We start from the raw sequence: 13,246 nt of genomic DNA, 5'->3' as shown, positions 1-13,246 counted from the left end.
AATGGAAGATTCGAATCTTGGAAATGAGATCAATTCGTGAAAGCGAATGAGAGAGAGAGAAAGGGAGAAAGGGAGAGAAAGAGTGTTTTCAGGTGACACTGCAGTAAGGAGAAAATTGCACTCGTTCGTATGATTACTGATGTCAGATAAATATTGGCCAAGTTACTCTTTAATAACATATTTCTGCATTCCCTTTTATTTAACGATTTTTCTTTTCCAATTTATTTCGAAAGAAAGGGAAAGTTATAGATATTATCTTGGACAATAAATCGAAATAAATGTGCAAACTAGAGAGTACTTTAAGCTTTTACTATAGCTGCGAGTAAGTAGAAATACACCGTTCGAATAATAATAAGAAGTTTCTCTAAAGCTCGTCGTAGTAACGTCGTTCGACGTAATTGAAACGACGGAAATCGGTGTTTCGGTTTGGCCAAAGAGCATTCGGCGGGTGGCAGGGGGAGGGGGGTAACCATTGAATCTATACGTTTCTTCCAACCAAACACCCCCATCGCGCAACAATCCCCCTTCGACGAAAATGTCGCGCGAGAGACATAAACTTGGGATCCATTAGGCGTTCTCTGCTTACGAAATGTTTCACAGAAATACGTTGCCGCGGTATTCAGTCGACGTTATTCGCAACGTGGCAAGTTAGATTTAGGGTTTCCTCTCCTTCCCTCCCTCCCACCGTTCCTTCCATATCGCACTGAAATTTCTGCTCATCCCCGTGTTCGGTATATCCGTATAATCTATCTTCCGTGAATCTTGTTTGATATATATATACATATATACATATACATATATATCAAATATATATATGTATGTATGTAACTGAGAAAGTTTTGCGACGTAGGTTAAAGTTTTGGTAGATTTACAGAATCTCAAATTCGTATCCGCGTAATCGGATCTGGGGGGTCATCTCTCTATCTCTATCTCTCTCCTCTGGTCAAACGAGTAAAAGGGCAGCCTTGTCAACGGGGTTTTCGACTAGCAGAAGAGTAGGCGGGTTACTGCTTTGGGATAAAGTACGGATGAACGTTGAGCGGCTAGACTGGAAGGGATGAAAGTAACCTCGCATTCACCGCAGACTCGACTGGTTGATGAACCAGCAGGTGCATCCGTGCAGGAGCTGAGAGCCAGAAAGCAAAGTTCTTGCGATACAACCCTCGCTTTCTCGTCGTATATGTTTTAAACCATCCTACCATTTATTCCTTTTTAAATCGTACTATAGTCTACCTCGAGAGAGAAAAAAAAGTAGAGAGAAAGAGAGAGAGAGAGAGAGAGAAATAGCTTTTCATCTTATTATTTATTTTCATTAAAAATTATTATTCGTCGAAAGTAGACAGGAAATATGACACGTTTTGAAAAGTTATCACACGTGTTGCCAATTTCAAGTGACTAAATGACCAAATGCTCTGAAAATAAATTCGCCCGTGCTAATCCGCAAAAGACTCGTATACCTGACATCGTTTGTCTCACGACTCTGTAAAATCAATACCACTACGAATTTCTCTGTGACGGTGACACGAAGGAGACTCGTAAAGTTAGCATTATATGGCTTTAAAGTTTGTCAGTGTTTGATAGTATCGTATCGTACACTTTTAGTTTATTTCTCGATATCAGATAATATTACTAAGAGAGAGCTGATATATTTTTTGAATACTCGACGTAATTCCCAATTATATTCTGTATTCAAGTACTTTGAAAGTTCGCGTACGCTTAGAGAATTGCATTTGGTTTGTTCAAATAATTGGCTACGAATCGATCTCTCCTCTCCCCCCTCCTTCTCTATTTTTCTCTATCTATTTCTATTAGTTTTCTTTTACTAGTGAATATAATTTTGAAGATGCAAACAGAGAGAAAACGGCCCCAAAAGGATATCGCAGTTCCTTCAATTCATACGTAAGGATCTTTCCAAACGCAAAGTGTTGCCAACTCGGCAAGATTCCGAATCGTTATGAACGTTTGTTAGCACGTAGAGAATTCTACTTATCAATCCAGGATTAGTTCGCATCCTTGCACACACGTTATCCCAACTAATGCTCCCGTAATGAACGTTACTCATCAGCATGCAACGGCATTATCCCGGTACGAATATCGTGGCCCATTAATATCTGCTTCCCGATACGTGGATTATATGAGTTAACTATTAAAACGAATTTGCATAATGGATAGGTGATATGCGTCACGGAAAATGTGTCATAAAAAGGAAAGAAGAAAAAAAAAAAAAAAAGAAAAAAGAAAAAAGATAAAAAAAGGACCGGATGGGTAAATTTTATTAGAAACGAGTAAGATATAGTTGAACGCGAATGTAGAACACACTACTTTTTGTTTATAAATTAACATAAGTTTTTTACGTTATCGTTCTTTTTTTTCTTTTTTTTTCTTCTTTTTTTTTTTCCTTAATACATTCATTGATTGCTTAAAAAAGATAAACGTAACTTCATTAATATGAAATTTTTTTTCCTTTCCGAGTATTTTTATCGATTCTTTTTCGAGAAGTTGTTGCGTGTCTAGATAAAAAGAAAGTTATACCTGTCTTAAGGGAAGTCGTCTTTGGAAAAAAAAAAAGAAGAAAAAAAAAGAAAAAAGAAAAAGGTTATCCGATAATGGGATCGAAGGTTCGTCGTATAAATTCACAATTGATTCAATTTCTTAACTTTAGACGTTACGATAATTACGCTATATACTTAGGTAAAGTTTCCTTAAAGGTACCTATAGATATGTAGACATATATATATATAACAAAGACAATTACATACGTTAGATTAGCATTGTCGCGACACGAATGACGATATTGAAGGAAAATACTCAGCAGAATTACTCGCTAGGTTGTACGGTTACGATCCAACGTTAGCTAAGGGGTTCCCTCTTAAATGTAGATTTCCAATGGAAGCTTGAATTCTAGAGGGGGTGTCATCTTTTACATCCCCCTGTCTCTTTTACTTTTTCTTTTTCTTTTTTTCCTCCTCTCTCTCTCTCTCTTCCTTTTTTTCTTCTCTCGAAGAAAGTAGAAACGTCGTTTCTCGGATGTTCTCAGTAATAGCGACAGCAGCAGCAGCAGAAGCAGAAGCAGAAGTAGTAGCAGAAGCAGTAGCAGTCGTTCGTTCGTTCGTTCGTTCATGATTCTTTGGAAACGCGATAAAATTTCCTTTTTCCTTTAAGTGGTCGGTTAATTAAATTTCTTCGTCTCTTCTTTCTTCTTCAGCATCGCGCACCCATTATCGCAGAGACCGATTAAATTTCCTCTTCCCTTTCTCTTCACTCCCTTTCGTTTTATGAGCACGTCACGTATAGTATTTTCTTTTACGTCTGCTACTATACTGTATTTCTTTTTTCAGTTCTTCCTTCCTGGTTATCCTTGTCTCCTTGTGCAAACTGTTCGACATACATGTATTTTGCTGTGCCATTGTTCCTGTAAATTCTTTCTCTTCTTCTTCTTCTTCTTCTTCTATATTTTATTAATTTTTTCTTTTTTGTACGCATAGAATAAGACACGTAAATGGAACACATAGAGAATATAAGTTGAAATTTGAAGAAAGAGAGAACAAAATTATCTTTTTTAATCACTATACTCAAATATCATTTATTATTTTAACCCGAGATGTAATTATTACAGGGAACAAACTGTAAAAAAGAAAAAAAAGAAGAAATAGGAAACGTTAAGGATGTTTTTATTAAAGTTGTTTTTGACTTATAAAATAAATTGCTCGAATTATAGCTGATAGGCATAATCCATTCTTGTTTTTACTTTTCTTCTAATTATAAAAGTATGTAAAATAAGCTCGAGCTTAACGATCATGTATAAGCGTGTAGTATGTCATAAAAATATCTTTAAAAGGTAATGAAGTCATGCTGAAAGTCAGGACGATGAATGAAAATAAGGGTGACAGACTCGATGCATGCACGTGACTCGTTCATTCTCATATCCCACGATCGAGTGCTTTCTTGCAACACACATAATCGCGAACGCGTGTATCGACCTTGTTGCTTCTGTTACACACAAAGCACGCTTAATTACGGAACATCGTTTGCATAGGCGGTTACTATTTTCAACGTTAATAAAATAATATGTCATAAAGAGAGAGAGAGAGAGAGAGAGAGAGATGAGAATAAAGAAAATAAAAAGTATTCGTTTAGAAGCACAAACACCTTTTTGTTCCTTTTTTTTTTCTTCGATAGGTAATCCTATTAATACTCAAAATTTTAACTTATTGATAAATAAAAAATTAAGCTAAATAAAAATTAAGATAAATAATAAATTAATTACTTTTTTTTTTTTTGTAAATATTTGAGGATAATTCAAAAATGGAATTTACATGTAAAAATATAAATATATATATATATTTATTTTTGATAAATAAAATAAAGAAACTACAATGTAGAATAAATTAATTTAACTATAAACATATATGCACACATACGATGTAATTTTTTTTGGTCTCGATATCTACTCACAACATTTTAGAGTAATTTTTGTTTAAATAATAAATATCGATTCATTTTTTGAAAAAAAACGTGTTCGAATATTGTTCTAACTCAGTGTATGTACGCCCCCATTGTATCAAAGATGATGCATTCGTTCGGTGAAAATCAAACAGTCGCATCTGTCCAGACATGACGTTGTGTCGCGTGCATGCACGCAAGCACACGCACACTCACACACGTACACGCGCGTTTATAGGAAGCAAGAAAGAAACGAGATGGACGTTCGTTCACCGTAAAGGGGATGTTCGCTATTATTATCGAAGAGAGTAATTCGTAAGTGAAATGTTCTTTGAATAGAAATGAACGTAGGTCGTCACGTGTCAGGACTCGTTGCACATCTATAGATTATTGATTTAGCAAAAGAGTGTTAGCTCATCATTAATGACGTCTTTCCAACGATGTTAATAATATCTTTCTCTCTCTCTCTCTCTCTCTCTCTTATTTTCATTCTTTTTCTCGATCGTTATCACAAAAGGATCAATCTAGCATAATTAAAACGATCGAGGTTGATAGTTTCCTTTTTCTAAATTTATATGCAACGTAGGAGTTCTCTTTTTGATAAGTTAAAGAAAATGAAATGTATCCTTTTAGAATGAAATTATTTTTATATCCGGGGAATAGAAGTTAAATTTATCAAGTTGAAAGTCCTTTGATATAAACTCTTTATCTAAATACAAAAGTGAACTATTATCGGACGTACGTACGTACGTAGGTATCTTATCATACACACACACACACACATACACACACATATATATATATTGAAAATAATATTTGAAAAGGAAACGAAAAGAAACGGGAAAAGTCAAAAGTTTGGAAGGACGTAGAGATCGATAAAATTTAATATTTTATGAACAAATGTAGATGTTTTCGGTATATCTTATAAAGAGATTCATCCGAAATACGAAGAGTAAAAATATTTTATAACATGGAATCGCAAAACGACGGAAAAATTTCTTGGCACACAGGCAGAAAGCTAAACCGCGAATATTTATATTCGGGCAGGAAGATAACCGAATTTCACGAGTCCGGTATAAAAATTCGGTCAACCGATCTCGGAGCTCAAACAAACTAGGAACACGATGGTGAAGTTGTAATCAAGCCTAGATGGGTCGCATTGATTGACAATTTTCCGTGACCTCTTGCAGCCTCTTTTCCCTCATCCCTCACTGTCTGAAACTCCATCGAATTTCACGTTTCGTTTCGTTTCGTTTCGTTTCGTTTCTATTGCGCATAATAGAAACAAGTGTCGCGAAAGGGGGAGAGAAAGAGAGAGAGGGAGAGAGAGAGAGAGAGAGGGAAAAAGCGAGAATGTGAGTGAGTTCGAGATATGGAAAGTGGTAGTAGGGGTGATAGAAGGGGAAATATGTCATCGAAAAATTGGAATATGGTACTCTCCATTCCACGTGATTCAACGTTGATCTTCGCTATTCGTCAGATGATTCGTAAAAAACAAAAAGAAAAGGAAAGATATTTTATATTAGAACAAATTTTCGAATATACTATACAAAAAGATATTATTTATATATATATATATATACGAGCAACTTAACGATCAATGAATTCTCGAACATTACAGTAATTTCGTAAACTGTCATCCATCCCCCCCTTCGATCTCTTGGATTTTATAAAGAATTCGTGTTCTTTGAAAATCAAGCGCAATCAAAGAAATAGTAATTTTTCTTTTTCCACCGTCTTCTTCGACGAAGCGCTTTTGAGAATACTTGGGGGCGCTTTAGAAATTGACGAGAGCTTTTCCTTTTCACTCTCTATCTCTTTCTCTCACACTCTTGTGCCAGTTTGCAACTTCGAACGGATACGATAAGCCCTCTCATCAACAATAACCTCGAACAATGGATGCTCAGGATAAAATGTAAATTAGTTCATAAGTCGCAACATTAAATGATTGTCAGCTGTTAGAAAACGTCTATTGTCATGCTATATATTTCAAAGATGTACATACACAGGGGATGGGGGGGAGGCATTAAAAAGGAAAGAAGACGCTTTGCAAGAAAATTGTTAACTTAAAAGATTATATATATATAACATTGATTTTAAGATCATAAAGCGTCTCTTCATCTCACCTATTTTTTAATTTTTCTATTAATGATTCGTGCATATTTTATACAAGGATTTTATATTTAACATGACATTTTAAGTACGTTTTAAAAGGAAGAGGACTTTGATATTATTATTATGTAGAGTTTCATTGTATAAATTTCGATCTCTATAACCGTGTAATAGTAGTAGTAGTAGTAGTAGTAGAAGTAATAATAACGAATCTAATCGGGATTTGTTCTTCATTATTAAGATATGCAAATATTATGCGTGCGTTCTTCTTTGTCGTCTCGAATAGGTTAATTTGAAAGTTTATATTCCGAATCGGTCTACAGGTGAATTGACTGCTCTCTACTTCTCCGTTTAATTCCTTTTTCTTTACAGTTCATGATACCTCTCTTCCCCCCATCCTCCTCCCCATCATATTATACATCGAAAGGTGTTAGGAGAGGCTTTCACAGTCGTCGTAGAATCTTCAGTAACATTTGAAATATTTACCCTCCCCCCCTCTCTTCCTCTCCCAATACACAGGTATCCAGGGGTAGCTTTTTTTTTTTATGCAAACCACTTGGGCTTTATTATATTAAGCGTAATTTAGTTACATGAAAAAAGAAAACAAAAACGTAGAAAAATTAGGTGTTTATTGTACGGAGGAGAGATATCTGTTTCTAAAAGCTTAAGTTAATTTATTTTTAAATTAGATTCTGCGGGACTACAGCAATTTTAGTAGTCCCGAACTATCAAAAATTGTTATTACTCGAAGTATCCTTTTGTTCGCGAAGGATATTCGCAGGGGGTCAGCAAAACCAACCCCCTGGAGAACCCGCCTTCATGATCACGGATTCTCAGTAATAATTTTCAAATCCTGAGATAGTCCAACCTATTTTTCATAACAAATATTCATTAATTTCAACAATATCCTGTACTGATTTTCTAATGAGAAATATATTCTAATAGCGCTCTATAGCGGTAACAAAATCAATTAAATCGAATGTTGTTCAAAAGTGTCCTTTTCTCTTGACAATGATTCACCCTTTAAACCAGTTATAGCAATTAATAATAACACGATGTATTGAACGATGCGAAATTTTGAATAAAATCGGGTAGCTTTTTCAATCTCCAAGTGGGATTTGTTTTTCAGATATTACATCGCGTGTAACGAATGTTTTATGTTAGTTAAATTCTCTTGTTTTTCTTTCTTTCTTTTTTTTTTTTACAGAAATACATGTGTTCATCAAGATAAAGAATTCGCAGCATTGAACACAGATTGTATTGAATAATTTAAAAGATTTCTAATTGTGATTGAAGTCTTGTTTGATTATTGGTATCTATTAATGATTCGTGCATATTTTATACAAGGATTTTATATTTAACATGCCATTCTAAGTACGTTTTAAAAGGAAGAGGACTTTTGTATTATTATTACGTAGAATTTCATTGTATAAATTTCGATCTCTATAACCGTGTAATAGTAGTAGTAGTAGTAGTAATAATAACGAATCTAATCGGGATTTGTTTTTCATTATTAAGATATGCAAATATTAGGCGTGCGTTCTTCTTTGTCGTCTCGAATAGGTTAATAATTTGAAAGTTTATATTCCGAATCGGTCGGTAGGTGAATTGACTGCTCTCTACTTCTCCGATTAATTTCTTTTTCTTTACAGTTCATGATCCCTCCTCTCTCTCTTCCCCTCCATCCTCCTCCCCATCATATTATACATCGAAAGGTGTTAGGAGAGACTTTCACAGTCGTCGTAGAATCTTCAGTAACATTTGAAATATTTATTCCCCCCCCCTCTCTTCCTCTCCCAATACACAGGTATCCAGGGGTAGCTTTTTTTTTTATGCAAACCACTTGGGCTTTATTATATTAAGCGTAATTTAGTTACATGAAAAAAGAAAACAAAAACGTAGAAAAATTAAGTGTTTATTGTACGGAGGAGAGATATCTGTTTCTAAAAGCTTAAGTTAATTTATTTTTAAATTAGATTCTGCGGGACTACAGCAATTTTAGTAGTCCCGAACTATCAAAAATTGTTATTACTCGAAGTATCCTTTTGTTCGCGAAGGATATTCGCAGGGGGTCAGCAAAACCAACCCCCTGGAGAACTCGCCTTCATGATCACGGATTCTCAGTAATAGTTTTCAAGTGCAGCGAAGCTATTTTTCATTACAAATATTCATTAATTTCAACAATATCCTGTACTGATTTTCTAATGAGAAATATATTCTAATAGCGCTCTATAGCGGTAACAAAATCAATTAAATCGAATGTTGTTCAAAAGTGTCCTTTTCTCTTGACAATGATTCACCCTTTAAACCAGTTATAACAATTAATAATAACACGAAGTATTGAACGATGCGAAATTTTGAATAAAATTGGGTAGCTTTTTCAATCTCCAAGTGGGATTTGTTTTTCAGATATTACATCGCGTGTAACGAATGTTTTATGTTAATTAAATTCTCTTGTTTTTCTTTCTTTCTTTTTTTTTTTTCTTTTTTTTTTTACATAAATACATGTGTTCATCAAGATAAAGAATTCGCAGCATTGACAACAGATTGTATTGAATAATTTGAAAGATTTCTAATCGTGATTGAAGTCTTGTTTGATTATTGGTATCGATACTTTACTTTTCATAAAAATATTCAATTTCAACATTTGTATACGTTTGACTTATCGTAGGATGCGCACGCATAATAATATTTTTTCTCTCTTAAGATCGGAGGTCAATGTGTTAATGTTTCTGATATCAAAACAGTCACGTACTGACTTAACTCATAATCGAACGGAAAGTTTTTAAGAGTCGTTCCCCTATCGATCTTATTGCATTTTAGATATACATTTTCAATCTTGAAACATGGGTCTAAATCGTGCGAAGACAGTTATTATATTTCGTAAGCACTGATAAAATATATATAAATATATGCATATTTATTACAATATTTGTTCAAAGAAATGAATAATATAAAGCTACTATATATATATATATATATAGAGAGAGAGAGAGAGAGAGAAAGAAAAGAATTTGTTATTTTGTCGCTTTTTCTTTTGCTTTCTTTTCAAATAAGATGTCTGAAACGTTAAAATGAGAGATTTCGTTTATAAAAACAGCGTTCGTCGTATTGGCGGTCATCGTCCTATGCGTGTCTTCTTCTTCACCGATAAAGGAAAATATTTTTACGTGCGACTGCAATCATTGCGACGATGAGGAGAAGAAGAATACGATCGATTTTAGAGAAAAGGAAATGACTACTACGATCGTTCCGGATGGGAAAACAAATGAAAAAGAAAACAATGGTGGTGGCAATGGTGGTAATGGAACAATCTGTGCTAGAGATCGCGACTTCGAAGACAAAACCTTCTCGAGCATGTGTCACATGCTTTGTCACAATAAATGTACTCGTTTTCGTATAGCTACGCAAAAACACAAGAATATAACGAGATTTATTAATGGTATCTATAGAACGAGTAAGTAATTGTATTTTGTCGCAATCGAAAATATTAATTAATAATTCAAAATATGTCTGGTTAAAAAGAACGGTTCTAATGTTATTTAAGAATACTTTTGTTTCTTTTTTCTTTTTTTTCTTTTTTTTTTCTTTTTTTTTCTAGATAACAAATAACTTATCTATTGTCACATGAAAGGTTTTGAAAACGAAGGATAAATTTTACATTTAATAATACGTTTCTTTTGTTATTATTGGCTTTTGCAATTTAGCAGGTATTAAAAATCTGTAGAATTTTATGCACAGTAATTAGCTAATTATTTTCTTTGTAGATTACTACAAATTGTGGGATGGTCCTTGTAGGAATAGTACAGAAAGAAAAAACAGTGGAGAAAAAATCGGAAAAAGAAGAATATTAAAAACATTTATCTAATTGACAATATATATATATATCTTATAAAGATGTAACAAAATTATATTTTCTATAAAGTATAAGGTATGCTAATAAACTTTGTTTCATTATGTTAAAACTAAACGATAATTTGTCTAAAGCTTTCGAATTAATGTATAAAATCATGCGCGATTTTGATCTCTATATAAGTAAACACATATCTTCTATTTATATATCTCTTTTCCTCTTTGTATCATGAATTATTTCTATTTTATCTATCTCTTTGAAATCGTGTAGTCACGTTGTAACACTTTCCGCACATCCCCACTCTATCGAACTGCTAGTGACCCCAACTTGTTCAGGGACTTAGTTCTCTGTCTTGCCGCTATATTGCGCATGATCTGGCTTATACTCACAGCGAAATGGACAAACGTTGTCTATAAGTATCATGGTCGACGGAAGGAAAGCATACTTACCTGGCGCAGAGGTTACCGTGATCATGAAGGCGGTTCCTCCAGGGCGAGGCTCTTCCATTGCACTTCGGTTGAGCTGACCCTTGCGAATATCCCTAATGTGGATATCTCGGGCGTATAATTTTTGGTAGTCGGGACTGCGTTCGCGCTATCCCGGATAAAATAAATAAAACAAAATTTCCTCTCCATTAAAAAATATATTATTTTACCTGTGAACCAAGAACCTTTAAGGGCTGTTCTATCATAGATTTTTCTAAACCCTCCTCACCCTGTATTGCAAATTAAAAATTACTCTTTTGAATAGCATTGATAAACCGCTCTGTTACTCACTAAAATAATACGTAAGTGAATATCTATTGTTAAAAGCTAGAGAGAGAGAGAGAAAAGAGACAGTTGTAATTATTATATGACAGAGAACGGTGGGAGAGGGGGGAACATAATCTCTTCGGTGTAGGGAACATGTTTTTATTTAAATTGCCATCTACGCCTTTATATTTGTATTGTTATACCCTTACCCTACTCCGTGCGCCATTAAAGAGAGGGGAAAAAGAATCGTTTTCTCACACTTATAATTATGTGTCGGGCCGCGGCGCGCTGTTGAAGCATCATAATGTATGAACAAAGTAGCCAAGTTTGCAATTCGCCTAACTGCATTTCACATTTTTATACGGAATAAAATAAAAATATTTCTCTTTAGAGCAAGATAAGAAGAGAGAGAGAGAGAGAGAGAGTAATAAGCATTCTTATTAAAAAGTTTTATGGCTGTAAAATTTTAATACGTGAAAGAAGAAAATTGAATAATGAAATAAAAATTCTTTATAGAAAAAAAAAAACAGTTTATCTGATAAAAATAATTATAATATTTATTTATTCCCGGCAATGCACTTTATTACTATTTATTATTACTGTTTAGGAAGTGAAACTTTATGCAGCTTATCTTATCATATTGTATTCATATACATATATATTCTCATACCATAATGCGGTGCATATGAAATATAAACAAAAGATGAGCTCAAACCCTGAATCCTTTGGATTAGAGTTTCCTAGCAATAATTGATTGAGTATACGTCACCCGTTGTGCAAGCGAAAATAATTTCGACCGACGGAATATCTGTACCACAGAGAAAGCTAATACGTTGCGTTAAAACCGGTTTTATACAAATCGGATGTATTTATCTAATATATTTTATAACAATTTTTTAGATGAAAGTAAAGAAGATTCATTTTCATGTATTTTATATTAGACTCAAAATACTAAAAAGTAAATGTTTTTTCTTTTTAAAATGTTAGAAATGATATTTAAAAACAAACATTTTCAATACAGTCTATATCATATATGTTTGCAATTACTGAAATAAGTAAAAAAAAAAAAATAAATCATATTAAAATTGGGGTGTTTTAAATTTTATGTTTTATTTTTTTTTGGAAATGGTTTTTCGTTACTGAAAAATTCTTAACCCCGATATAAAAACACAAGAATAAATACTATTATGGTAATTGTTGATTTTCACAGCATTCAACGTATTAATACTGGATAAAGTTATTAACAGAAATAGAAAGTGGGGAATTTTGAAATAAACGATGCTAAAATAAAAGAACTGCAACAGTTCAATATTGTAATTCATCGAAGAAGACTTTAATTAGTCTTTTATAGATCATGGGGAGGGTAGTTGGAACATTACCAAACTTTAGAGAGGTTGCTTGGATCGAACGTTGTTCGGGTTAGTAAGGGAACTCGTCGCTATGGTGCGCACCCAGAGGGTCCTTTCTCGAAGGTAAAAGAATCATTTTAGCATTGAAGTATCCTGAAAGAATGGAGCAAAGCATACTTACCTGGCGCAGGGGATACCGTGATCATGAAGGCGGTTCCTCCAGGGCGAGGCTCTTCCATTGCACTTCGGTTGAGCTGACCCTTGCGAATATCCCTAATGTGGATATCTCGGGCGTATAATTTTTGGTAGTCGGGACTGCGTTCGCGCTATCCCGGATAAATAAACATTCAAACATAAATCCCTCAAAGTTACCTTCAGAACTTTACTTTATAACATTATTGGGTCTCATTGATATCCAACTATGAATAAAGTTTAATCCAATCCACGCACTAATAGACACTCTGTACAAACGAATTTGTTTTCGTAATTATTAATTTTAATTTGAATGTATTTTGATAAAGACTTTGTAGAATTTCAATAGGTTTGATATTGTTACAAACGGTTTTACTTTACGTTAATTAATATTTAACTGTTATATATTTTGGAATCATTGTTCAAAAAATTTTTCCAATCTATGAAAGGAATATAAATCTTACATAAACATGTATTTTTTTACTCGTTGAATAATATTTGGTGGTGTAGAAAAAAAGGACTTTTCACTTTTACCAATCATCCTT

The 13,246-nt window shown here is 33.6% G+C and overlaps 1 protein-coding gene and 3 non-coding genes across 4 annotated transcripts; 3 read left to right on the top strand and 1 right to left on the bottom strand.

The window, feature by feature from the left end:
* Positions 1 to 7,248: 7,248 nt before the first annotated feature.
* On the bottom strand, positions 7,249 to 7,402 carry LOC122517254. Its single transcript, XR_006303759.1, has one exon. It is a non-coding gene; the product is annotated as a U1 spliceosomal RNA (small nuclear RNA).
* A 1,917-nt stretch (positions 7,403 to 9,319) lies between these two features.
* On the top strand, positions 9,320 to 10,429 carry LOC122517042. Its single transcript, XM_043635340.1, has 3 exons — positions 9,320 to 9,438; positions 9,656 to 10,012; positions 10,323 to 10,429. The coding sequence occupies exons 1-3, from the start codon at positions 9,402 to 9,404 to the stop codon at positions 10,421 to 10,423; spliced, it is 495 nt and encodes a 164-aa protein (XP_043491275.1). The 5' UTR covers positions 9,320 to 9,401; the 3' UTR covers positions 10,424 to 10,429.
* Positions 10,430 to 10,849: 420 nt separating this feature from the next.
* On the top strand, positions 10,850 to 11,011 carry LOC122517253. The gene has a single exon (XR_006303758.1). It is a non-coding gene; the product is annotated as a U1 spliceosomal RNA (small nuclear RNA).
* Positions 11,012 to 12,682: 1,671 nt separating this feature from the next.
* Positions 12,683 to 12,844, top strand: LOC122517252. Its single transcript, XR_006303757.1, has one exon. It is a non-coding gene; the product is annotated as a U1 spliceosomal RNA (small nuclear RNA).
* The last annotated feature ends 402 nt before the right edge of the window (positions 12,845 to 13,246 follow it).

The sequence above is a fragment of the Polistes fuscatus genome, unplaced genomic scaffold (genome assembly GCF_010416935.1).
Source record: "Polistes fuscatus isolate 324 unplaced genomic scaffold, CU_Pfus_HIC Scaffold2, whole genome shotgun sequence".
Taxonomy (NCBI): Eukaryota; Metazoa; Arthropoda; class Insecta; order Hymenoptera; family Vespidae; genus Polistes; species Polistes fuscatus.
Note: the sequence above shows the minus strand (reverse complement) of the source record. Positions and strands in the feature narration are given on the sequence as shown.